This window comes from Phaseolus vulgaris, chromosome 10, assembly GCF_000499845.2.
Source record: "Phaseolus vulgaris cultivar G19833 chromosome 10, P. vulgaris v2.0, whole genome shotgun sequence".
NCBI lineage: Eukaryota > Viridiplantae > Streptophyta > Magnoliopsida > Fabales > Fabaceae > Phaseolus > Phaseolus vulgaris.
In genome coordinates, this window is record NC_023750.2 from 10,734,132 (window position 1) to 10,761,166 (window position 27,035).

At 37.5% G+C, this 27,035-nt stretch overlaps 2 protein-coding genes across 11 annotated transcripts; one reads left to right on the top strand and one right to left on the bottom strand.

Moving 5' to 3' along the window:
- On the bottom strand, positions 1–1,257 carry LOC137814360 (uncharacterized mitochondrial protein AtMg00810-like). Its single transcript, XM_068617059.1, has 2 exons — positions 1,081–1,257; positions 1–531 (listed from the first exon to the last, which is right to left on the bottom strand). Exons 1-2 carry the CDS (start codon positions 1,255–1,257, stop codon positions 1–3), a joined length of 708 nt encoding a protein of 235 aa, XP_068473160.1.
- Positions 1,258–12,542: 11,285 nt separating this feature from the next.
- Positions 12,543–22,965, top strand: LOC137818208 (uncharacterized). Of its 10 annotated transcripts, none has more exons than XM_068621484.1 (5): positions 12,543–12,731; positions 12,823–13,139; positions 13,999–14,068; positions 14,159–14,246; positions 19,544–19,800. In XM_068621484.1, the coding sequence occupies exons 2-4, from the start codon at positions 12,957–12,959 to the stop codon at positions 14,206–14,208; spliced, it is 303 nt and encodes a 100-aa protein (XP_068477585.1). In that variant the 5' UTR covers positions 12,543–12,731; positions 12,823–12,956; the 3' UTR covers positions 14,209–14,246; positions 19,544–19,800. The 10 variants fall into 10 exon arrangements, with proteins under 10 accessions (XP_068477585.1, XP_068477586.1, XP_068477595.1 ...); XM_068621485.1 differs by having other exon boundaries at positions 12,549–12,731; positions 12,863–13,139; XM_068621494.1 differs by lacking the exon at positions 19,544–19,800 and adding an exon at positions 22,652–22,965 and having other exon boundaries at positions 12,553–12,731; positions 12,863–13,139.
- The last annotated feature ends 4,070 nt before the right edge of the window (positions 22,966–27,035 follow it).

Consider the following 27,035-nt stretch of genomic DNA (forward strand, 5'->3'; position numbering starts at 1 on the left):
CTAAGCACAACAGCTTCTTACAGCAATGTATTTTGCTTCACCAGTGGAAAGTGCCACAAATGCTTGCTTCTTGCTATGCCAAGAGATAAGGTTGGAGCCAAGTAGATGACAAGTTCCACTTGTGATTTTTCTGTCCAGTTTGCATCCTGCAAAATCCGAATCAGAGTATCCAACTAAATGTACAAGAGAATGAGAGGGATACCATAACCCAACAGTAGATGTGCCCTTTAGATACTTCATAATTCTTTTGGCAACTTTAAGGTATGATTCTTTCAGATTGGACTGGAATCTAGCACAGAGGCACACTACAAACATAATATTTGGTCTACTGGCTGTAAGGTAGAGCAAAGAGCCAATCAAACCCCTATATTTGGTTTGATCCACTGCTATTCCAACTGCATCAACATCCATGTAGCAGCTTGTAGACATTGGTGTAGTTGCCTCTTTACACTGCTCCATTTCAAACTTTTTTAGGATCTCCTTGCAATACTTGGATTGACTTAGAAAGATGTCATCCTTTGATTGCTTGACCTACAGACCCAAGAAGAAGGACAACTCTCCCATCATTGACATTTCAAATTCTCTCTGCATAGCTGCCACAAATTCTTTACACAAGCTATCATTAGTAGCACCAAAAATAATGTCATCAACATATATTTGGACTAAAATAATGGCAGAAATTGATTTTTTGATAAAAAGAGTTTTGTCAACCTTCCTTCTTTCATAGTCATGAGACAAGAGGAAATTACTTAACCTCTAATACCACTGCCTTGGAGCTTGCTTGAGACCATACAAGGCCTTTTTGAGCTTGTATACATTCTTGGGATGTTGACGATCTACAAACCTGGGTGGTTGTGAGACAAAGGCCTCTTCATTAATCACTCCATTAAGAAAGGAACTCTTCACATCCATTTGGAACAATTTGAACCGGCTCATGCAAGCAAAAGCTAGTAGCAACCTTACAGCTTCCAATCTGGCCACTCGTGCAAAGGTCTTGTCATAGTCTATCCCTTCTTCCTAATTGTACCCTTTTGCAATAAGTCTTGCTTTGTTCCTTGTTATCACCCCTGATTCATCTACCTTGTTTCTGAACACCCATTTGGTTCCAATGATGTTCATTTGATCAGTTTTTGGAACCAGGAGCCACACATCATTCCTGACGAATTGATTTAGCTCTTCATGTATAACAACAGTCCAATTCTCATCATTGAGAGCTTCATCAATTGATTTGGGTTCAACTTGAGAGAAGAAGGTCATGTGCCTGCAGTAGTTTGCTATGATTCTTCATGTAGAAACTCCTTTATGAATCTGCCCAATTAGGGATGGCAAAGCAGGGCGGGCCATGCGGGCCGACCTGTAGCCCGCTAGTAAAAAACGCGGGGCGGGCTCATCTTTTCAACCTGCCAACCCACTTTAGCCCGCCCTGCATAACCCATAGCCCGTGCGGGCCAACAGCGGGACGGGGCAGGCTGGCTCGCTAGCCCACAAAAAAAAAAGGTGTGCGGAGTTGGCAATGGAGGAGGAGAGAGGAGTGCATTACCAAAAATTTTATTCCAAAAATATAGGGTTTCATTCCTTCCAAACCAAAAACGCTAGGTTTTCTGCAATTTCACTCAGTCATTCCATACTTCATTTATATCGAATTTGCAACTCCGCGTCGCCGTTCTGCCTTCCACTCCACGCCGTTGTCGCTCTGCGTCTCTGCTGCTCCGCATCGCCACTACTGTCGCTTCACTACTGCCCCACGTCGTCGCTGCAACTTCGCATCGCCACGCCCTTGTGCGGGGCGGGACAGGAAATCCAACCCACATCCATTACGCAGGGCGGGCCAAGTGCGGGGCAGGCCTATGCGGGATGGGTTGACCTGCTTTGCCATCCCTATGCCCAATTATGTTTTCCACATAGAGGTCTCTTGGAATCCTCCATTCTTTGGGAGCTCCTCCATTCTTTGGGAGCTCCTCCTGTTGCAGAATATCAATCGGTTGATTCGCATAATCAATTGGTTGTTTTTCTAGACAGGTTTCCAGATTCTTTGAAAAGATGTTTTGCTCATCTTCTTCTGCACAATTCCTCAAAGAACATTATTCTGCAGGGTTAGTCTCATCAAATACAACATGTATAGATTCCTCTACAATCATGAGTCTTTTATTATAAACCCTATAAGCATGACTAGATAAAGAGTAACCAAGAAAAATACCATTGTCTGCTTTTTCATCAAATTTTCTAAGATGTTCTTTACCATTATTCAGAATATAACACTTAGATCCAAATACCTTTAGATGACCTATATTGGGTTTCCTTCCATTGAGAAGTTCATATGGAGTCTTCTTCAAGATAGGCCTAACGAGAACCCGGTTCATCACATAGCATGCAGTACTTACAACATCTGCCCAAAAGTATTTTGGCAAGGATGATTCACTCAATATTGTCCTGGCCAGTTCTTCAAGCGATCTATTCTTTCTTTCCACCACACCATTCTGCTGAGGTGTTCTTGGAGCAGAGAAATTGTGGAAGATACCAAGCTTTTCACAAAAGGAGCTAAACTTTTCATTATGGAATTCTCCTCCATGATCACTACGGATAACAAATATGTTGTTGCAGCATGTATTCTACAACCTCTTAGCTAGCTTATTGAATGTAGAGAAGGCATCACTTTTTTATTCCAAAAATAGTGTCCATATGAACCTGGAAAAATTATCAACCACAACCATATTTTTCGGTTTAAAGGAATGTTTAGTTTGTTTTGTTGAAGATGGGAAGCTTTGATGTTTCAAATCCTCATGGAGCCTGAAGCTGTGTTGTGTTTTAGGTTTGGGTTTAGTTAATGGGTTTAGAATCTTTGTAAGATCAGTCTTGATTCTCACACAAAGCTTGTTAAAATCTGTTTTAAAGAACTAAGTGTTTTCCATGCAAAGGGAAAAACAACCAATTAAAGTTTCAAGACAATCTGTTGTTTGTCACTTAGCTGGCAAAGGGGTTTTGAAAGTGTTTTTTGAATTAGTTGTATAACTGCTGAAACCATTCAACCAGTTAAATCGCAGCTTCAACTGATTAAATGTGAGTTTTCATAACAGTTTTTTGAAAATCTGTTTTAACTATTTCATTTGTTTAAATTTGCCTTAAACGGTAGCTTTTCAAGGGGATATAAAAATAGTCTTCTTTCAAATGTTTAGAAATTAACGAAAGAGAGAAGTTTTACACTCATATTTGAGATCAAAAAGAGAGATTATGAACTGTTTGTGAAAAGTTGTTTTTCCAAGTTTAGCAAGATTGCCTTTGGGCTTTGCTGTGATTCAAGAACTGATCAATAGGGTTTCTGGTGTACTATAGTTCCAAGTGTTTTCTACCCTTGCTTAGTTTCTTATAATTGTTCATATTAAACTCTGTAAAACTGTTTGTAAAATCCTGTAAAGTCAGTGTGATTCTGGCTTGAGCTGTTTGCTGTGTGCAAAAAGGGTAAGTGGCTTTGTGGGATTCAAAGTCACCTCTTTGTGGTGTTTGTGTTTGTAATTTGTGATTGGTTACATAGTGGAATACTCAGTGGTTTGACTGAGGAATGGATGTAGCTCAGGGATTGAGTGAACTAGTATAAACCTTGTGTGTAAATCTCTCTATCTCTTCTCTTCATAACTGTTTGATATTTTCCACTATCATAAACAACCGGTTAAATCGTGCTTTTAACCGATTGAAATTCTGATATCAGTTTCTGTTTGACTATTTGATTTGCTTTCTGAATTGCTTATTTGAGTTGATTGTTAAAGACAAGAAACAATCGGTTGTTTCGACTTTTGAATTGGTTATTTTTCTGTGATGGTTGTAAAAGGTTTTGAAAAGCCACTGTTTTTCCTTTGTGGATTAAAACCAAGTCCAGATTTTCCAAAGACACAGTTTTAAGATGCAAGTACAATGTCAAAGTTGCATTTTCCTTTAGAAAGTTTATCCACAGTTTTCACAAGATAAAAAATTTTCTTTTGAAAAGATTTATAGTTTTCACAAGAAGTAGAATCACACTTGCAAGAAGAATTTTGATAAACCATTTCCAAGTTTTCAAAATCTGTTTTTGAATTGTTTAATTCTTCTTCCAAGATTTTGACTCTATTTTCCAACCAATTGGTTTTACTTTTCAATTGATTGTTCAAAAGGGTCAATCTATAAGCTTCTTCATGAGTCTCTTTAAAAGCTTGAAGAAGTTTATAGTAATTTTCATCATTAATATTAGAGTTTGTACTTACACTGCTTGATGTAGATTCTGCCTTTGCCATCAGACACAGATTGGTTTTTGTAACTTTTAAAGATGAATTAGAAGAAGACATGTCATTGTCTTGCCAAACAATTCCACTTGAACCTTCATGAGTGCTTTCAAGAGTATCCCACATGTCCTTTGCTGAAATACACTTTGAAACTCTTAAGAACTCATTAGAATCAATAGCATATATAATAACATTTTTAGCAATGCAATCACATTGAACCTTTTTACTTTCACTCTTAGTCCATTTGGACCAAGGTTTTCAGAAAAAACTTTATCTTTTCCACACATAGGAATAAAAGGACCATTGTGATAGCATCCCAAATTTTTCTATCTATAGATTCAAAAACAATTTTCATTATAATCTTCTAGAGTTGATAGTTTTCACCACATAACAGAGGTGGTCTATTTATTGAGGCACCTTCCCCAAAGGATAGTTTATTAGCCATGTAAAAAATAATTGAATCAAAACTTGAGTAACTTTATCTTTTTCACACATAGGTTTTCAAAACTTTTTAATTTGATTCAAAAAATCAATCGGTTGTTGATCTCGCAAGTGATTCGAACGTCGAAGGATTCGCCACGTCAAACTCTGTCTTCCGCAAGAACGCTCCAAGCACTCCACAAGAACTCCAAGCAAAACCTGCGAAACACAACAAACGGCGCCTCTAGTGGCCGATTGCACTCCGACGCTCAAGTCAGCCTTGCAAAACAACCAAAGAACTAAGAACTAAGAATCTCAGCAAGACTCGTGTGCACTCTGTGACTCTCTCTCTGTGTAAACTAGTAACTCGCAAGAATGAAACTTACCTTCCTCTGCATGAGCGCGGAATGCCTTTATATACTCTGTTGCGCGCCTAAGTTATTCGTGTATGAAGTAACTTAGCGCGTTTCTTTCACTAGGTGTCTCGTGCAACCTCAGCGTGAATACCAAGTGTGGCTTGGCTAAGCGCACGCACTAGGCATCACCTACTGTGTGACCGATCACCTCTGCTTTGCACCATGCACGTCATGGGCTAGGAGAGCACCAATCACTGACTGGCTACTAGCTCTCTTAGACCACCCTAATGCACAACACTGCAAAACACATAACTTCTCCTTACTCTGATACTCTGCCACACAAGGCTCGTAACGCAGCGCTCTCGCTGGGAATCACCCCTCAGTCCCAGCTTAACCGCGCGTAACACGAAGACCCGATGACCATCGCTCACCCCAGACGACCGATCGATTCATCATAGCGCCACGCCTTATGCCTCATGGCGCTTATCTAGGCGCTGATCGCGCATCCTCTAGGGCCACCGACCACCCACTGATCACCGATCACCCCCTGGGTGACTTTCTCAAAGACACATCTGCTTCCCTGGCCCACATGTCCCACTAGGAACGGTCCACGTGGCTATCTGTTGCTGACGTCACCGACTACCGATGACCGACCGGATCAGTTGTTTATACGAATCAACCGATTGTTTTGATCAACACTTTGCAAAAACACAGATCAAACAGTTTTAATAGTAGTGAGGGATAGAGAGATTCAACACACAAGGTTTGTACTGGTTCACTCTTAACCTGAGCTACATCCAGTCCCCAGAAACCCTTGTGTATTTCACTAGGCAATAAATCACAAATTACACAAACACAAACACCAAAGAGGTGATCTTGAACCCTTCAAGAACACTCACCCTATTTGAAACACAAACACTACAAGTCAGAACACCCTCTGAATGTAGACACCAGTACCTTTCAAGTTTACAAATATGAATTGAAATACAAGAAATAATAGGAAGGATTACACCTAATACACAATGAATACAACAGATCCTATTCCACTCTTAACCAATGCAAAGCTTTAAGCAATCTTGCAATCTTTGAAAAATCTTTCATCTTTTGTAATATGATCTCTCTCTTTAATCAGAGATTCAAAAACTAGTTATATAGCCTAAAAAATAGTCGTTTTAGTCTTTCAATCAAGGACCAAAACAGATTTGAATCAAGCAAAAACAGATTTAACAGATTTAACCAATTATGTTAAGTTTTTTTCAAAAAACAATTGATTGAAAGTACGAATCAATCGATTGAATTGACTTTGACTGTGAGGTCAGCCAATTTCATCTTTTTCAAATCTTTTCCAAAACCACCAATTGTAAAACAACCGATCGAAACGACAAATCAACAAGTTGTTTTTCACTAACTTTGAAAAACAGATTTCTTTACAAGAACTTGATTGATTCAGTTTTGGATTAAGCTTAGAGTGGATTGACAAATTCTAATCTACCTAGAACCCATGCCCACAAGCAACAACCTAGTCTTCCAACAATTTTCATGGATTTGGAGACATCAAAACTTCAAGGTTAACATAAGAATCCCAAAACGACATACAATGTTCTTCCACACAAAATGATGCACCTTGTGAGCAGTTATTTGCGCAACTGGCTCGGCTTTGATCCACTTCGTTAAGTATTCAATGGCTATTATGAGATAGTTCATCTGCCGAATCGCCAAAGGGAAAGGACCCAAGATGTCTATTCCCAGGTATGGAAAGGGTATGGGCTATAGATTGACCGTAACTCCTCAGCTAGTGCATGATGCCAAACAGCATGTTTCTGACACTGCTTGCATCGTTGTGCATGTCTCACGCAATACTCCTTCATAGTCGGCCAATAATACCCATCTCGAACGACTTTCAACGAGAGAGCCCTTCCTCTGACATGACTCTCGCAAATTCCTTCGTGGAGCTCCCACATGATGCGGGTACACTGATCCCACTTACACAAGTGAGGAATGGGTGGGTATAACCATGACGGAACAACTTGCCATCTACAAGGATATACTTTCCCGCATTCCTCTTAATCGTCTTTGCCTCTGTAGGCTCTGCAGGGAGCAAACCATCACCTAGGCAGCGTTGGTATGGAGTTCTCTAGGTCTCCACAATGTCGACCTGCAGGACCTCCAAAGAATCATTTCCCAACAAGTCATAGGTGGTTATCTTGGGCACTTTCAAGGTCTCATGTGTCAACGATCGGTGCCTCCTCCCTTGCTAAAAGCTCACACCTAAGATCTCCACACGACTGACCTCGGTTAGCCCCCTGTAGTGGTCCTAGGCGACTTCAAGGTCTCCTAAATGGCTGACCTCTGCCGACATCCCTTCCTTCAGCTTGCCAGTTTGGATAGCAAGTCTGCTCGGGAGTTATGTTCTCTTGGGACATGCACTAGCTCGAACATGGAGAAAGCTGCTTTCAAAAGCATAACATACCTTAGGTACGAGGCTAGCTGCAGATCCTTAGCCTGGTACTCACCCGTGACCTGCCCAATAACCAGCAACGAGTCACTCTTCACCAACAAACTTCGAGCACGCAACTCCTTGGCCATCAACATCCCAACTATCAAGGCTTCTTACTTAACTTGGTTGTTGTTGGCTTTAAAGGCGAACCTCAAAGCTTGCTTGATTAACAACCCACTCGACACTTCTAGAATGACCCCAACTTCACTCCCTTGTTGGTTAGAGGATCCGTCCACTGAAAGAACCCACTTGAAGTCATTAGGATTAGGCTGGGGACCTTCAGATAATAGCTTTACCATGAAGTCAGCATACACCTGGCCCTTGATAGGCCCTTGGGATTCGTACTTCACATCAAACTAGGACAACTCAACTTCCCAACAGACCATCCGACCTGCTTTGTCGGGCTTCTGAAAGACCTTACAAATGGGCAGATCAGTCATCATTATCACAGTAAAGCTCTGGAAGTAGTAGCGGAGCCATCGAGTTGTGAATACCACCGCCAAAGCGGCATTCTCAATGGCTTGGTACCACGTTTCTAACCCCTGCAACACCTTGCTCACAAGGTAGACCAACTTCTGGACCCTATCTTGTTCTTGCACAATGACCGAGCAGATTGCCCGATATGTGACCACAAAATACAAATGAATGGGAGTACCTAGCAGCGGGTTACAAATGACAGGTGGGATGGAAAGTACTCATTCAACCTGGTGAAGGCCTCTTCACACTCACGAGTCAACACGAACTAGTTATTCTTCTTCAAGCACTTTAAATATGGATACCCCTTATCCTTACTAGCTGACAAAAATCGAGACAGGGCAACCATACGTCCAGTTAACTGTTGGACCTCCTTCACGCTGACAGGGCTCCTCATCCCTATGATTGCAGCACATTTTTCGGGGTTCGCCTCTATACCCCTTTCAGTGAGCAAAAACCTAAGGAACTTCCCTGCTTAGACCCCGAACACACACTTCTCTAGGTTCAACTTCAAATTGTACTTAGCTATTGTACTGGACCAGACATCGAACATCTGTATCGGCATCAGACATCGGCACCTGTATGGAGAAGGTCAGCTCGGTGGTTTGGTCGAGATAGTGGGCCACGTAAGTTGGCCCCCAAAGATGCATGTGTTGAAACTCGTATATATGAAAGACCTGATTAGCAAAAGTGTGTGTGGTGCGTATAGTACATTTGGGTCTAGCACAAGTAAGTACTCATTACAAACGCCTAGGCCCAAGAGCGCTAGAGTTTCCAGGGGTAAGCTGCATGCATGATACATAAAGGCTAGAATGCCTACTGTGACAGATGGGCCCCCTGATGCTGGTACACGAGTTGGTACCCTGGCGGCCATGCTGTTAAGATTGTGCACTCCAAGGAGAAAGATTATGTGCAGTTGTTACACTAAGATTGTGTAACAACGTAACAGAGTGTCTTCCCATCAAACCTACTTTCACTCGAGATAGGGTTCTCGTGAGGGAAGGGTTGTTACAATGAGGTAACCTAAAAGCAGCCTATAAAAGGGAGTTGAGATCCCTAGTAAAGGTACACCGTTTCTAAGACTGAAACTGCTTACTTACTTATTGTTTCTATAAGCCATGAACTGACTTGATCGTTAGAGTGCAATCAACAGGTAAGGCCCCCTCTGTTTCAATGGAGCCACCTTCCAACATCAAAGGGGAAGCACATAATCCACCAGAAATAGGAAGAGCCACCGCTTGCCTTAGAAGTCAACCGACAACCAGGTCAACTGACAAGAACAACTATTATTGTGAATAACTCCTCCAAATCAGCAATGTGTTGATCTTTCTTTTTTGATGTGACGACCAAGTCGTCTACATACGCTTGCATGTGTTTGCCCAACCATTGGGGCGAGAATCCTGTCCATCAACCTCTGGTAAGTGGCGCCAGCATTCTTAAGGCCAAAGGGCATGACCTTATAACAATAGCTGGCGAACTCGGCCATGAAGCCAATCTTGCTCTCGTCTCTTATGTGCATACGAATTTGGTTGTATGTCGAGAACACGTCCAGGAAGTTCAACAACCGACAACCTGAGGCATTGTCCACCAAGGAATCTATACTTGGAAGCGAGTAAGAATCCTTGGGCCAAGCCTTGTTCAGGTCGATAAAATCGATGCACGTCCTCCACTTCCCATTAGCCTTCTGCACTAACACCACATTTGCCAACCACTCAGGGTATTGGAATTCCCTCCTATTTCATTTTCTTGAACCTCACCAGCAGGTCTAGGTCGCCTCTCACTGGTGACTTCAGCTTGCACAATCTCCTCTGGCTCTCCCGCCTGAACAGTGATCAAGTACGTTCTCCTTTTAATTTTCAAGCTACTCTCGTAGCATTTTCTTGCCGTCTTCTGATCAGAATTGATGGTGATCACTCCTCCCTCAAGGGAAGGCAACTTCATCTTCATGTGCCTCGTCAGGGACACCACACCCAAGTTGTTCAAGGAAGGTCTCCTCAAAAGCAAATTATAAGCTTAAGAGACATTAACCACAATGTACCTAACATTAATCGTCCAAGCTGAGATGCCATAAAAAAAAGTCGTCCTCAGCTTGATGTATCCCCGCACTTCCACCTGATCTCCCGCAAAGCCAAACAAGCAATCATCGTACGACTTTAGCTGGTCGGGGGATAACTATAAATTGTTGAATGTTGACCAAAACATCACATCAGTCGAGCTCCCCTTGTCAATGAGAACTCAGTGTACCTTCCTTCCAATTGTGAGAACAAATATCACCATTGGATCATCCTCATGAGGAACCACGTCCTCTAGGTCAGAGCTCGCAAAACAGAGGGTGGGCTCTGGTGGATGGTTGGGTCCCCTTGCGTCCACGGTCATCACTGCTCTTGCGTATCGCTTATGCTTGGAAGCAGAGCTCCCTCCTCCAAAAAATCCCGCTGAGATGGTGTTCAACTCCCCATGGACCGGTATCTCATGTGCTTGGTCCCTGGGAGCAACCTCTCCCTTCGGCTCTTCCTAGTACTCCTCAAGGTATTCCTTCAAGAATTTGTCCTTCACCAAGCCTGCCAATTGGTAACCTAGAGTTATACATCGCTCAACATCATGCCCAAATCCCTTGTCGAATTCGCACCAGACCTCCTTTCGTGGCACCAGTTCCTGTCAGACTTTTGAGGGAACTTTAGCTTTTCCACGACCCTTAGTACGCTTAGCAATTCCTTGTAAGATATTCGGAACTTGGGTCGAAATGCCAAGTCCTCTCGGGCCTTTGCCTTGGGCACGTTCTTCTTGGTTGGGTATGGCGCACGCCTCAAGTTCGTTCTCTTCTCGGTTGAGGTTTCGTTGACCCTTTGAGGTTGGGAACGACTACCCTCCTTAGGCTTGGTCTACCCTTGATAGGAGATGTTGTGCTTCACGGACATTGCCTCCTCCACGTTGATATGGGCGACAACCTGTCGTTGTATTTCAAAGAATGTCTCTGTCGGATTCTTGATCAATGAGTCGCTAAATGGTCCTACCATGATTCCCTGTTCAAAGGCGTTGACCATCAAGACCTCATCGTGGGTCTGGAGCTTCACTGTAAACACCTAGAACCTGCTTAAATAGTTTTTTAAAGACTCACCTTGCCCTTGTTTCATGCTGAAGAGGTCATATAAAATCGGAGGTTTGGCCTGGTTGACAGAGAATTGTTCCCTAAACCGTTCAGAAAACTGGTCAAAGGAGGTGATGTGGGCATCAGGAAGCCCACTAAACTACTGTAGGGTTGTACATGTGAATGAACCCATGAACATCTTGCAATGGATAGCATCTGTTCCCCTAGAAAGAATCATCTGGGCATTGAACGCTGTGAGATGGCTTTCAAGGTCTTCTACTCCCGTGAAAACGATCTTAGACATGATGTAGTGTGGTGGCACAAGCGCATCCATGATTGCCTGCAAGAATGGCTTGGGACGAGCTCTCAGGGGCGCATTCAAACCTCGCTCCCTTGTGGGGCGTTGATCAAGTTGTTGTAGACTCTTGCACAATTCCTCTTTGGCCTTGCGCAATTCCTCACTGTTCGCGAAACATCTATCTCTGCCATTAGTTGATCTTGCCTAAGCACTTGCTCAGCTCGATCTTCTGCAATAATCTTTTCCTGCTCAACTTTAGCATCAGCCATTAACCTTTCGTGCTCAACTTTAGCTTCTAGTTGGATCTGCTCCTGCTCTCGCCTGTACTACTCGTTGGCTTCTTGGAAAGCTCTCACGGTGTCCATGAGCTATTGCAAGGTAGGGGCGTCGTCCCCTTCAGATCCTAGCGTCCTTGCCTAGTGTTTCTAATATCGCTGGAAAATTCAAACACAAATGTGGATGTGATCAGGTCTTATCGGGCCCCCACGGTGGGCACCAAATGTTATCCTCGGTTGACTTTCTCGCCGGTTGACTATGGTGAGAAACTCCACCTTCGATCTGTCTCCTCTGGAATTTGTTCTACATCTTCTTTTTGCATTGGAACGTGGCTCCATTGAAACAAAACGTGGCTCCATTCAAACAAAGGGCACTCTACCTGTTGATCACACTCCGACGATCAAGTTAGTAAAAACTTACTAAAATTAAAGAAGTATCCAGTTTCAGTCTAAAAAACAATGTACCTTTACGTGGAGTCTCAAGCCCCTTTTATAGCTTATCTCTTGTAACAACTTTCTCTTATTAGAATCTAATCTCAACCGAAAGCATATGTAACAGAAAAAACATTATGTTTATGGACACCTTCACTCTACACAGAAAATAATCTTATCTATAATCAGAGCATAAAATACTAACAAAAAAATCACCAACTAACAGGCCACCACTTATTTTCAAGGACTAACTGCAGAAAAAAAATTTGTTTACGTGGACACCCTTACTCATGATGCAACATTATATTTTTACGGTGCATGTAACTTAACCGCTACGTGCCCTAAAACACACATACTTAGGTTAAAAAATATCTTTTACTAATAATTTTATATTAATATATAAAAGTATTATTTTAATTATTCTTAAACACTAATATAAGTAGGTCAAATGACCCAATTTAAAAGCTAAACAAGCGAACTCACCTATCCAGACCTGTACACCGAGCTCCAATAGGTGATCATTCTCTCTAGTACTTTTTTTATTTGTAATTTTTTCGTTTCAAACAAACCCTTATCATTGAAACCAAAAATGATCATCAAGTAGCATCGCAGAAAACTCGAAACCACCCGGGGGAAAAAAGGTATGCACTTCGAAACCCCATGTTGCTATTCTGGTGTTAATTTGGGTATTTTAGTTCAATCTGAGATACACCCATGATTTTTCTCCAACAGTATACGGCGAGAGACTTACGCTTTTCAACTCTAATTCCAGAAAGTCCAATTCTTTTAGGGTCTCACAAAAAGAAGAGCAAAAACTAAAACTTCAACACTGAGACGACGTTTTGTACTTGAAGTTGAAAGGGGTTATGGAGAGTTCCGTTGGGGGGGAAAGGAGTAGTCGCGTGCCCCTGTCCGAGGTGGTGGCAGATTGTGTGAAGCGGTGGTTCAGAGATGCTCTGAAAGAGGCTAAGGCAGGGGACATAAACATGCAAGTGTTGGTGGGTCAGATGTACTACAGTGGCTATGGGGTTCCCAGAGATGCTCAGAAGGTGGGTGGTTTTTCTTCTTGCTGTTTTTTCTTTGAACTTTCCTTGGTTTCACTGGTTTACTTTCCTTGGTTCACTGGATTAGGGTTTGTTGGGACTTAGGGTGGTGTTAGATTTTGTTGGTCTAAAGTTAACGAGTAATTAAAGAATTCAACTCTGTTTATTGTTAGCTAGTTTTGAGAAATTCTAGCAACGAAATCTCTGAACAGATTTTTTGTTTAATAATTTAGTTTAAATATACTTACAGTATAAAGTATTTTATATATACTATCATTCAGTTATGGTATGTACGGCAACATTGTGGGCTGATAATTAAACTCTTATTCTAAACACACTCTTTGTTATTGGTTGTAATTTATTGAAAATCACAAAATTTGAAAGTTCATAAATTGTAATTCCGGATATATTTTAATTAAGAATATATATATTTTTTAGAAGGAGTGTGTTGCAAGCATTCCTTTTTTTTCTCCTATGTGATTGTGCTTAAGAGAACCGGAAGTTGTGTACTACTTTAAAAAGGATGTCATTTTGTTTAGTTTTAATACATTTGTTAATAGTTTATATAAGGAATTAAGAATCTGTTTCCAAATGCATGTTTGTAACTGTAATTACATGGATAGATGCCTCTGTAAATACATCTAGAATGACATTATAAAAAGATTTCCAACTTGATTTTTTTTGTAACATTAGCAAATAACAGAAAGAGCATGTAAACGTTTTGTAGTACGAAATGTATATGGGCAATTAGTTGAATATAAAGAGGAAGGTCTAATTTTTATCATAGATTAATTAACAACGTGTGGATGTACTTGGTTTCTGTGGACTTTTGGTTTCTAATTGATTTCCTCTGTTGGCAATTAAGGGAAGAGTTTGGCTGACCAAAGCATCAAGAACTAGATCTTCGGTTTGGAAAGTAGGTGATAAGCACCCAGGTACTTTGTTATTGCCTGCAGCTTCATTTTGTTCTTCTGTGATATAAATTATAATGGTGTGAGCATACTTGTTTTGATGCATCCTTCTAGGTTATAATGCCAGTGACTCTGATTCCGATGAATTGAAGGAGGATTCTTAAGCAAACTTAATTTGCCTTCGTGGTTAAATATGTGAGAGGTTAGTTTCTCCCAGTCTCTTATGGATTTATTGGTTATTTTAATAACAGCTTGAAGCTTGAGCTCATTAAGTTATCAGCCTGTTCTTCCTTCTTAGATAACAATGTATTTTGAGTTTACTTGGATAAGAATTCAAAATTAATTTTTCACTTAAGAATCTAAACAGTAGATGAATTACAAGGCTATACAGTTCAATATATATGCAGCTAATTAAATACTTTCCAAGAATAAGACTTAATTTACCAGAACTAATCATTCTAGTATACACTAATTAAAGTGATTATACGGTAAATAACATGGCTCTATTAAGACACCCTCTTTTCTTAATAGTTTTCTTTTGTTGTCATACTTTAGTTCACAGATATCTATATAAAGTAGTGGCATGGAGTGGCCAACCCCAAAACCACTTTAGTCACATAGAAAACTAGCGTGGCTCCTATATTGAAAATTTTAGATACAATTTAAATAATTTGTGCTACAGGTAAAAAAGCTCGTAAATAAATATTACCTCAAATATCTAATAAACATATTTACTGTTTACAAGGTTGAATATTTGTAGCAGTATACATTTATGAAATATAGGGCTTTCAGACGCAAAGGTGGAGCAGCAAAAGTAATTGACGGTTTTTATTTTTAGTTTCATCTGTAATTTGGCATGTAAATGTAATAAATGTTGAATAAATTATCCTTGTCTAGATGGTAGAGAGTCCTCTGGGACTTTTGATGTCAGTATTAGTTCATAGTTATCTATCTCAAGTAGTGGCATGGAGTGGCCAAACCCAAAACCGCTATATTCGGATAGAAACTAGTGTGGTTACTATATTGAAAATTTGAGATACAATTTCAATCATTTGTGCTACACAAAAAAATGCTCGTAAATTAATATGACCCCAAATGTCTAATAAACATATTTACTGTCTACAAGGTTAAATATCTGTAGCAGTATGCATTTATAGAATATAGAGCTTTCAGACACAAAGGTGGAGCAGCATAAGCAATCGCTTTTATATTTAGTTTCTTCTGTAATTTGACATGTAATCAATGTTGAATAAATTATCCCTGTCTATATAGTAGAGAGTCCTTTGGGACTATAAATGTCAGTATTGTTATATTCTCCACTGTCTATAATCCTTGAATATGAAAGTTTAACATGGTTTACATATTCTCTTGATCTCTTCTGTCTTGTTTTCTTCCCCTTATCTAGTGAAATACTTGTAAATTGGGAGCTAAATAAATTGATCTAATTAGAAAAAAGGATAGATGGTAGCAATTAATAAGGCACGGTGCTAACCTAATTTTCAATAACCTTTGATTCAATTGTACTGTTCTCAATATTCTTTATATAGTTTTCATTGTGGTTTTGAAATAGATAGTATAATAACTTTTGGATAGTCTGCCGCAAGTGATCCCATTTGATTTGAATCAATTAGGTTAGCCTAAAAAGTGAGATAACCCACAGAAAGGTTATCAAATCCAATTTTCTCTTATTTTAATTCATTTTAATTAGATGTGCACAAATTTGCTACCTCAGCATTGTGGGTGGGTGTACTCTCCAATACACCTCTCACCATGATATCTATTGCTTTGATATGCTTCATTTAGGGTCTGTGTGTACAAATTTCTCCATAAAGACTTCTAGGAGAGAAAAATACGAAGAGAATAAAATGAGTTTCTCATATAGTTAAAATTAACTTGTGCATAAGCTAATTTGTAGAATCTATCTCGTATAGTTTCTCTAAATTCTTTGTTTTTTAACTTGAGCATAATCTAATTTTGGTTATGGAAAACAAAATTTTCATTTTTTCTGTTTAATTTGTTCTTGAAATCTTAATGTTTCGAACATGTCCCTAAACTGTAATGGTTGAATTGTTACCCAAACTTTTCTTCAATTGCTAGCTGCCTAATTTGTGGTAATTAGGGATGATGAGAAAATATAATTTTGGTGTCTTGTGTTAGGACAGAGAATAAAAATAAGGAAAATACATGGAAGGTATACCATTGGAGAAATAAAAATAGGATCCATGAAGGGAGCGGTTAGTTAGGGGGTTAGGTATGGCAACAAGCTTTGGGAAAGGGAGTTTTTTGGATTTTAGAATTCTAGACAGGAGTAATCCTGTGTGAAAGGGAGTTTGTTCCCTTTGAAGGCATTCTTTTTGTAACAATGAAACAACAATAAACAGAGGAATATTTAGTGAATTGCCTGTGTCTTGTGTGTTTCTTGGTAGTTTTTTCCTGGGATCCTAACATCTTGTTTGTTTCTTGTTGCTTTTAAGACATGTGCTTCCAACCTGCTAGTTAGCTCCATTTACCTTGCTAAAGGCATAGTTATAGCCTTTTTTATGTTCATTAAATAAATTCTAGATTAAGTTAAGAATAGAAACTGTCTATAGTATAGTTTGGAATTTTGCTATCAATTTGAGATTCCAATTGAAGTTATAAGACAACCTTATTTAGTCAAATTGGAAGGATTCTATTGAATCACAATATGGTATCTTTGTGATTAAAATATTTTTTATTACTCCGAAATAAGTTGACACCTTAACTTGCTGAGACAAATCCGTGGTGGTAAAGGGCGAAGTAGCAAAGCAAGAGTATAGATAGGTAATTGTTCTTACCGGTTGGCCTGCTCGGCGGTTGACTTCAATCACAAGCTCTAGCTCCATCTGTCTCTTGTTGCTCTGGAACGTAGCTTCGCTGAAACAGAGGGGGCCCTACCTGTTGATTGCACTCCGACGATCAAGTCAGTACAAGTGATGTAAGCGATCAAGTCAGTACAAGTGATGTGAGTTGATTTTTATATGTTTTCATTTATGGTGACACTTTTACTTAAGATTGTGATTTTAGCAATTAATGGTGAGGACCTAAGGAAGATTCCCATTGGACATGAACTTAACCAAGTGGTTAAGTGTGAAGGTTCACTTCACAAAGGAAAAAACAAGATATGGTGAAAATGAGATGCAATTGCGAAATTGAAATGGGCACAAGGTAACATCAATGGTGGTCCTGACCTCCCAAATGATGCACCATACTCATGATTATGAGTGAAACCCAAGAGCAAAAAAGAAGAGAAAGTAGGAGACAAACACATAAAATGGAATGAGAAAACTTATGATTGTGGGTGAGAAATGTCACACCACTTGGAGGGTGATGTGCTCCAAGATGAGTGTGTTGGCCGCCACTTGAGAGTTTTCCAATCACTCGATATAAGACCTCAAACCTAAGAAGACATAAGCCTCACTAAGAGCTCACACAATTTGTGCAGAGTTTCTTTACTTCATTCAAATTCAACATGTAAAATACAATGGGTAGGCCTCTTATTTATAGGTGAAGGAGCCTTGGAAAACAAGCAAGAGGGGTAGGATGGGAAAAGGGAGAAAATGAGCAGCCTTAGGGTTGGACTAAGTCAAACCCGCATCCTAGGTTTGTCCTTCTAGAAACTAGTTCAAATTGTCTTCCTAAATGGTTAGGAACAAGCTAAAATGATACTTACACCCACTATTATGCTATAAACACCTTATTCTAGCTTATCTTTGCTATTTGGACTCTTAAAGTGAGCTCAAAATTATTTACAACATATTCTATCTCTTAAGAAGACCAAAAGGAAGAACAATTGGTGCTTTGATTTATGCCCATCTCCTCTGGTCGGGTCCATGAGATCCTTGGTGGGGTCTTGAATTGTTTGTTGAGATGACTGCTCGCCATGTGTTTTGTCTTTTTCTTCCTTGGTCATCTTCATAGCTACTTGGTTTGTATCAACAAGGCTTATAAGAAACAAGAAGTAGTAAGTTTCAGTCTTAGAAACAATGTCCCTTAACCTAGGATCTCAAGTCCCTTTTATAGTTTACCTCTTGTAACAACTTTCTATCAAGAGAATATAATCTCAACCGAAAGCATACTCAACAGGAAAATATTCTGCTCAAGGGCACACCCTCATGGTGTTGCAACAGAACAAAATCTTTCCTTCTTGGAGTGCATACAATAATAACAAAATAACCACCAGGGTACCAACTCATGTACCAACATCAGGGGTCAAATCTATTTACGTAGCCACCCTCAGCGTGACGTTACACTATCTTTTGAATACATGCAACCTAACATCTATGTGCCCTAGCACACATGGGCTTAGGTTTAAAAGAAAACGTTTACTTAAGCTAGACCCCCTACGCACTAAGCACACCTCTAGGTTCAAAACTACCCGTTGCTAGCCGCCTAGGCCTTATGCACAAAGGGTTATACAAAAAAGGGACTAATATAAATCTAGGGCCCAATCACATAGCTCGCCAACTTGGCCCAAGAGTCGAGCTGACCTGTCTTTGGCAGGTGCCGAGGTCCGACCACCGATCGCTCTGGTCCAGTACAGTAATCATAATGATTTAATGTTAGGCAGGAAAATAAGGACAGTACTTGGAGGGTGTATCATAGAAGGAAATTTAAAAATAAGGGATAAGGGGATTAGTAAGTTGTTAGGGGGGTCTTTAAATAAAGACCAACCTGCTATGGGGAGATGTTAGCTCATTTGTTAAAGTTTGACAGGATCAAACCTGTGTGAAAGGAGCTATATTCCTTTGTAATTCTTTTGTGAGTTCTGAACAGTACTGGAATAACAGAGTTTTCTTTCTTTTTGCTGTGTTTGTGAGGGATTCTTTGTTTTCCTTTTCGGAACCTAACATTTATCTTCTTTATCTAAACCCTCATATTGCAAGAAAAATAAAACAGCAGAAAGTAATTCTACCACCTGGAAGTATGTCTTAACATGATACAGTGATTCATAATGCTGTGAATGGTATTAGCTGATAGTGGTGTGGTTGTTGGCCACTTCATCGTTGTGCTACACAATCATTTTTGAGTGCCAAGATATCTTCCAATCAAAAGCCAAAGATTAATATCTTTTAAGATACGAAAATTCATTTAAGGGGTTGATCTCTTGCAGCAAATGTTCTTCATTACTCATGGACTACCAAGCTTTTACAAAGATGAGAAGTGAAAGTTCCCTGGGCCTGACATGTTCAAGATACTGTTTTGAGGTTTGCATAGGAAATGGTGAAAACAACTTTTTGGTGGTTAGTTAAAATAAGTATCTGAGAGAAAACAATGTAGCAATTATTTGTATAATAAGAAAACAAGAACAGAACATTTTTTCAAACTGAACATGTTCTTATTATATTCTCACCCTTTCAAAAGTGTCAAATGCTAAACCAACTTAATTGATGAAGCCACGTAACCATTCTGCATGATGTTATTTCTTGTACCTGTTACTGCACTATTTGGTATATTATGTTATACTTTTTTGTTTTGTAGGTCTGCTAGGCACCATACTTATGCATAGCCATGGTGGATGTTCATGTAACTTGCAGCTTCACATCTAGTTTTTGATTTTGTATGATTTGCTACTCTAATTTTGTTTTTCTAGAGGGAAAGAAAAAGGTGTTCATAGTCTTAGTTTGAAGAACAAATGTGAAAACTTAGGGTCTCGTGACTAGCATGTTAATTTCCTAATTAGTTTGTTATTTACTTAAATTAGTTTATCTTAATTATATTATTTTTAAAGGTTAAAATACGTCTCCATTATGGTGAGTTTGAGTTTAAGTTAAGTTTCAATCATTCATAATTTGAGTTTGCTTTCTATGCATTTTTTTAGGATAACTATGTATATGGTCAGTTAATCAGATGTGATGAGTCTGATTTTTAAGATGATTATGATAATAGTTTAAAATGTTTATTTATAATTGAATGTCTGAAAGTTCATTATACATGGACTGTTAGTCTTATAATTTCATCTAGTCTTGGTGACATAAAACATGACAATGACACTGAAATTAAATAAAAACAAAAGTAAATATAGCTTTCATAGTCATAATGGTAACCATATCATTTGCTTCTATATATAACATAAAAACTAAATTCAATTAGAATACTATTTAGCACTTTGATTAGATAATCACAACTCCAAATAGAATAAGTGATTATAGAGTTATCTACAAAGACACTTCAATAAGTTAACAATTATTGTTATATAAAGATTACAAGCATAGTAAATGCAATAACAACCATGTCATTTAAAATTACCAAGGAAACTTTCCTTCAAAATGTATTATTATTTTCTTAGCTAACCAATTGTAACTATTCCCGCGTATGATTCATATTAAAAAACTTTATTGAAGAAATATATAAAACCTACATATGAACATCTGCAACAATATATTAGGTATTATTAAAATTTTATTAAGAAACGAGTATTAAACGAGTTGAATACCGAAGTTTTGTAAGGCTAAAGGGGGAAATATAAATAAAGTAAACTGTAAAATTAATAAACGTAACAAAGAGAGCATTAAACATTTTTTTTTTCCATCTTTTGACTTGAATTGTGTCCATAATCTGACTTTTATCAAGTTCAAAACATTTTTATTAAAGTAGACCAAACTATACATGGTGAAAAAAAGTATACACGGAAAACTTCCTTATCTTTACAAGTGAAATACAAACTATCCGGCCTCAAATCATTAGGTGAGAAGATAGAAGAAGATGGAGCCTTATGGAAAAGAACACTCATAACTGAAGAGTCTTTTTCTTCTTCTTAGCTTTGTAAATATTGTAGAAAATAATTTAGTAGTTATTTTAAACCTTGTATTTTGGGTCAAATAGAGTAAGATATTATTTGGATCATTACTAGTTTAGGTTAAATAATCTAATTTTAGAAGAGATAGTTGGCATTAAGCTAGGATAAATAACCTTAAATAACCTAGCTTGGGTGTCAAGTTATTACTTGTTTAGGGCTAGGTGACGCCACCTTCCATGTGCCACTTATCACAATCACAATGGAGAAGATTTGAAGTTTGGATTGCAAGCTACCTTTGTCACGTGTCAACTTGTTAGTGGAGAGGACTAGGATTAAGGTTTGAGGCTTCTTTTGCAAGTTTCTTAGTCTATAAATAGGAGTCTCTTGTACATGTAGTTTCAATCTTGATTTGAGTAATGAATTCTGCCAAAATTCTTAAAGCATTTCTACTTGTCAAGGTTCTTTCTAGAGTAATCTTTTTTAAGACACATTCTAGACTCCTCCTAAGTGTTGTCCTAACCTTACTCTAGGGATTCTAACTCAAAGTTTCATCTCTCACAATAACATAAACTACATTTCCTACATGATTTTCTCTGCCTCCAACACCATTAAAAGCATTAAAAAAATCTAAAACATCATGAAGAAGAAATAGGCGCATGAAATGGAAGTAGAATTGCATCAAGTGGTATTCTTAGCTATGGTTAAGATAAGTAACTCTTCTTCTTCTACTATTTTTAAACTGTTTCATGTTGTTCTTTGGTTTAAATCTATGTCTTGAACTGTTTTCACTATTTAAATTTGATAATATGTCTTGTTCCTTGATTTAAATCATTTGTTCATACTTAAACCATCACTTGTGTGCCTTAGGTGTTCTTATTTGTGTGTTGTTGTGTTTTTATAGTATATTTTTTTTTTCAATTTCTATTAGTTAAATCAATTCAAAATTGAGTAGTTTTCACTTTATAATCTTTACATATTATGTCAAAATTTCTGTATTACATAAATTTATCACAAAATTCACAAGTATGTGCTAGTCTAGAAGGTGTTTGTGAAAATGCCATATGCTAGTCTAGCAAGTGTTTGATAAAATGTCTTAAGTAGAATTGTAGTTGTAATGTTCTTTAAGTACTTTCTACATTCTGAATTTGAGTTCTATAACGTGTTATTAGATCATTACCAAGTTTTTTTAGAGTTAGTTTTCCACTATGTCTTCCTGTTTTGTTCAAAACCGTGGCCTCCTTTAGGTTTCTAGTCACTTGAAAATTGAGTACTAATGGCATTGGCCTATAAATTTTTTTGTATACGAAATATGCCATATTTTTTAGTCGGATTTGGATTTGAATATATCAACATATTAATGAAAGGGGCATCCTAATTCAAAGAGGAAAAAAATGATAAATAAAAGAGCTAGGATGATATGTGTTGAAAAACAAAGTTCTTTGTCTATGTTTTCTCTCGATTTAAAAATTGTTTTGACTTGTCTAGTGGTGTTTTTAATCTATTTTATTATGACCAATCTTTATTTTGAGTTAGAAAGATAAGATAAAAATTTCGTGGCCAAATTCATTGTAAAAAATTTGTAATAAATATGAGAAGTATAGTTGCTAGAAATACTCTAGAATTTGTTTTATTTTGTACTCTATTTTAGAACCATCTCTAGGAATTCATTTGTGTGCCTAGTGTTTTTTAGCCTTAGTTTCCTGATTTTGAATCTTCTAAAACACTCTTTGTAGTTTGTCACAATTCTAATCTCTTGAGTTTAACATTTTAAATTTTAGCATTTTCTTGCTTTGAACTTCTTGACCTCTTGAGATGGAATGACTCATTGGTTTGTAATTCTTGGATGAAAGGTTATCTACTTCTTAGGTAGCCAGCCTATTGGAGAAGAACAAGTGCTTGCTAAAGAAGACTCCTCTTTAGAGATTCATCAAGTTGAAAGCGCAAAAGAAGAGTACCAAACACTTGAGAGGAAAAACTACAAATTACAAGAGCCAAGAACAACAAAAAGCATAATATTTTTTGAGACTTATCATGGAATTTTGTGTATTTTGTTTTTGTTTTGGGAAAATGCTTGAGGAATCCCAAATTGAACATTGTAATAACTAAATCGTTTAGTAGTGGAAGTGTGTCAAAGGGATCAAAGTGTCACTTGATCTTTCACAAAGGATTCGTCTAGTTTTATTCACTTCCCTTTACTTTCTTTCATTTGCAATTTTACTTTGTTATTTCTCTTTAGGTCTCTATGAGAATTAGGTTGAATCTTTTCAAGAGCCTAAACATTTAGTTGACTATTTTGTTTGGTTTTTAGGACTTTTGCACACACAATTAGGGGAAATTATCTTCAAGTTTCTTTAAGGAAGATTTGTGAAAGCTAGGAAACTTTGGTTAGGAAAGACTTAGTTCTTAAATGGTCCTAGTGAGTCACCTCTCTCTCCTAGGAGTAAACTAATAAAAACTTTGACCTTTTGACCTTATGAGAAACTTCCAAAATTTGAAAACCTTTTTATGAAAACCCTTTTATCACTTATTTCTTGAATTCAAACTTTTGTGAAAAAAATTTACATCTTTTATTAAAAAATGAGTGATCATTCTCTTTATCATTGTGGTGTGCATGAGATTCATAAAGAAATTATTTCGCCTTCATATAAGATAAACAAATAGATTAGAGAAGAAATGAAAGACCTTGTAAAAATAAGGAGAAAATTTATAGATGAAGAAAAAAAAATTTAGAGAAAAACTACAAACTCTTACAACAAAGAAAGAAGAGAAATAAAAGACAGAAATAGAAGAAGAAGAAAGGAGAAAAAAAGAGAGAAAAAATAGAAAAGGAAAGACAAGAAGAAGAAAGGAGAAACAAAGAGAAAGAAAAAATAGAAAAGGAAAGAGAAGAGAAGAAAAATCTTTGTCTGGAATTGAATTAGACATTTATACAATTTTATCTTCTATAGATAACCCTTGTGAGGAAGTTCTTAAAGAAAAATATGTACATGAGACTAAACCAAATATAGATATAAATATTTCTTCCACAAAAAGTAATATGAAGGGTAGTTGAAAAAGAGAGAGGGGAAGAAGAGAAATCCAAAAAGGAAGAGGAGTTTCCCATAGCCTACAGGCATAACTGAGAAAGAATCCTTAAAAGAAGATTGTGATACTTTGAAATCTTTTTTCCTATTACATCATGATGTCAACTCTTATTCTAAAAATTCTAAAAAATAACACTTTGTGATGTTTTTTCCAAGCTTGGGCAAAAAACAACATAAAGTGAACAAAATTATTTTTAAAAATGGCCTTACTTTTTCTTTTCAAAACTTGTATAAAAATAATAATAGGCCTTATTTCCTTACATTTTTTTTTCTTTAAATACATTATCTTAAATTTATTTTAATAAATAAAATTTACCATGAAGGAAAATAATAAATCAACTAGTAGAGGTTGTTATCATTAAACATCATTCCTATTTGAGGACAAATCCTTCTTAAGAGGGAGGGTATGATGCAAACCATTCAACTTCAAAATCATTGACTAAGAAGATAGAAGAAGATTAAGCCTTCTTGGGGAGGAGCATTCACAATTGAAGAATCTTTTTCTTTTTCTTAGCTTTGTAAAAATTGTACAAAGTAGTTTAAGAATTATTTTGGGCCTTATATGACGGAGAACCATACACATAAAGACAACCACCACAAAAGAAGGTTTAGAGCAGAGGCTCCAAGGTAACAAATCTTCAGCTCTGAAACCTTTGTACAAAAATGTGTAAAAAGTAGACTAGGGTTTTCCATTTACTTTGACCTTGTATTTTGGGTCACAAATTAGAATATAATGAAAACCCTAAACCTAGAAAGTTAGAGGCATAAGGGGCACTTATAGAAACCCTAACTTACATGGAAAGCTAGGGTTTGTAGAAGCTTGGATGACAAGGCTCAAACCCTAATCCTAACTTGCCATGCAAGCTAGGGTTAGGGTAGCTTCTCATACACATTCCACTTCCTCTTTTTAGTCTAAACTCTCTCAAAGGTTCAAGCTTTAGTCTAGGGAAATTAGAAGAAGAAACTCTTCTTCACACTAGCTTCAACCGAAGAAAACCTTGCTTTGCACTGTGCATCTCTTCCATTCTACATATTAATCCTTCCATTGCCAATCATTTTCAATTTTAATCGGTGCAAGTTAATCACGTATAGAGAAAGCTCCATCAAGTGGTATCACGAGCTCAATTACAATCTAGCTCACAGTTCAACTAAGTTAATCCACTTTTATCCGTTTCAATTCTAAGAATTTTAATCGGTTCAAAGTGATTGTTCTCCTTTAAACAAGCCAAAACTGTGGAGTTTTAGCACTATCAAATTTAATTATTTTAATAGGGGTTTATTAATGGAGGTTAGTATAACCTCTAGTAGGACGAGAGATAGGAGAGGTTTTCCAAACCTCTGGTAATACACACCGTTAGTAGAGGTTTTTCAAATCTCTGGTAAACATCAACAGTTTTTTAATAAGCAAAGTAAAATATTTCAATTTTCTTCATTTCTCCTAGAGAAACAGTGCTCTCTAACGTTAACCCTATGTTATTTCCCAACTGTAGCATTATTTTTCGTTTTCATTTCCAACTATAAAAATCCAGCGACCCTATTCTCTTCTTTCCCTCTCTATTCCGTCTTCTATTTTCACCATCATCATCTAGCAATCATCTCTTTCTCCTCCTCCTATTCTTAATTTTTGTTTTTCACTTTTCTTTCCTTTATTTTTCAGGTTCAGCTGAGTGTGGGGAGCAAGAGAATGGGGGAAACTGTCATCGAAGGAGAAGACTCAGATGGTTAAGGGGAGAAGCATTCACAAAGAGCTTCACTGTTGTAAGCCTTCAGGTTCAGCTTCTGTTGTCAAAAAGTGTTACTACATCAATATCGGGAAGAAGAGAGTGGTAATGTTGGATTCTAGGAAAAGCGTGAAGGGACATGACGAGAATTTGAGGGTTTTCGATAAGATTATTTTGATGTATTGTTATTATTTTTTATGATTTAATTAGAATAGTGAGTATGTGTTTGAAGGTTCGTATTCTCCATTGTTGAAGGTTCGGAAACCTACAAATCAAAGGATTCACACATGCAAGTGAACATTGAGCAAAATGCACAAAATGTAAGGTCTCAGTGGGTTCTTAACGCTCCTGAGCCCCCAAGTTTATGGCGTGTGCTTGCAAATTCTTTGAGGAAAACCATTTCCCACTATAAACGCACACTCTGTCTGTCAGTTATGCAGGTTGTTTTTGCTATTCTTGCTTGGGGAAGAAATTGCACTGCTACTAAGTTTAGGAAAGATCTTCTTGCAATCCTCACTATTGCTAGTCTTTGTATTCCCCAGGAACACATATCACATGTTATTCTAACTAAACTATAACTTGCAAATGATTTATATCTTGGCTTCAAATAACACTACTTGTACATGTGTGATATTTCCAATTTTCCACATTTAGCATTGGATATGCAACCTTGGCACTGTTAGAATATATGGTCTTAAACAAGAGGGGGGCTGAATTGTTTAAGAAAGATTTTCAGAAACTTTTAAGCTTAGAATGAAAATACTTCAAGAAAACCTTGATTAAGAAATCAGTTTTTCCAAAACATAAAGCAAAAGCACAATACTGGAAAAACAATCGGTTGTTTTACCGAAACAATCGGTTGTTTATACCAGTTATCAAATAACAAAACTAAATTTAAAGAGATAGGGATAGAGAGATGGTACACAGTTGTTTATACTAGTTCACTCCAAACCCAGAGCTACATCCAGTCTTTTCAGAAACCCTGAGGAAATCCACTAAGTAATCACACCTTGATCACTTACACAACAACCAAGAGAATGACCTTGAACACCTCAAGACACACACTCTCCTTGGCCAACACACCAACACAGAAACGAAACTTGTTTAACAGAGTACAAGGATTACACTTGTTACAGAAGATAATCTGAAATCAATACAATCAGAATCCTATTCCATACACTTTGATCAATCACAAACTCTTAGCAATCTCAGCTCTTTGAAAAACTCAAAAACTCTTAGCAAAAACTTGTCAAAGATTAATTTTCAAATCTGTTTTTCTGAATATATTCAAAGATGTAGTTTGTTATCAAATCTTAACAAACTCTTAAATTGCATTAAAAGATTGGTCAAAGCATTTAATGATTGGAGCGTAAGCAGTTAAATCATTTAAAGCTCAGTCAAAGATAAAACAGTTTTTCTGTTATGGTCCC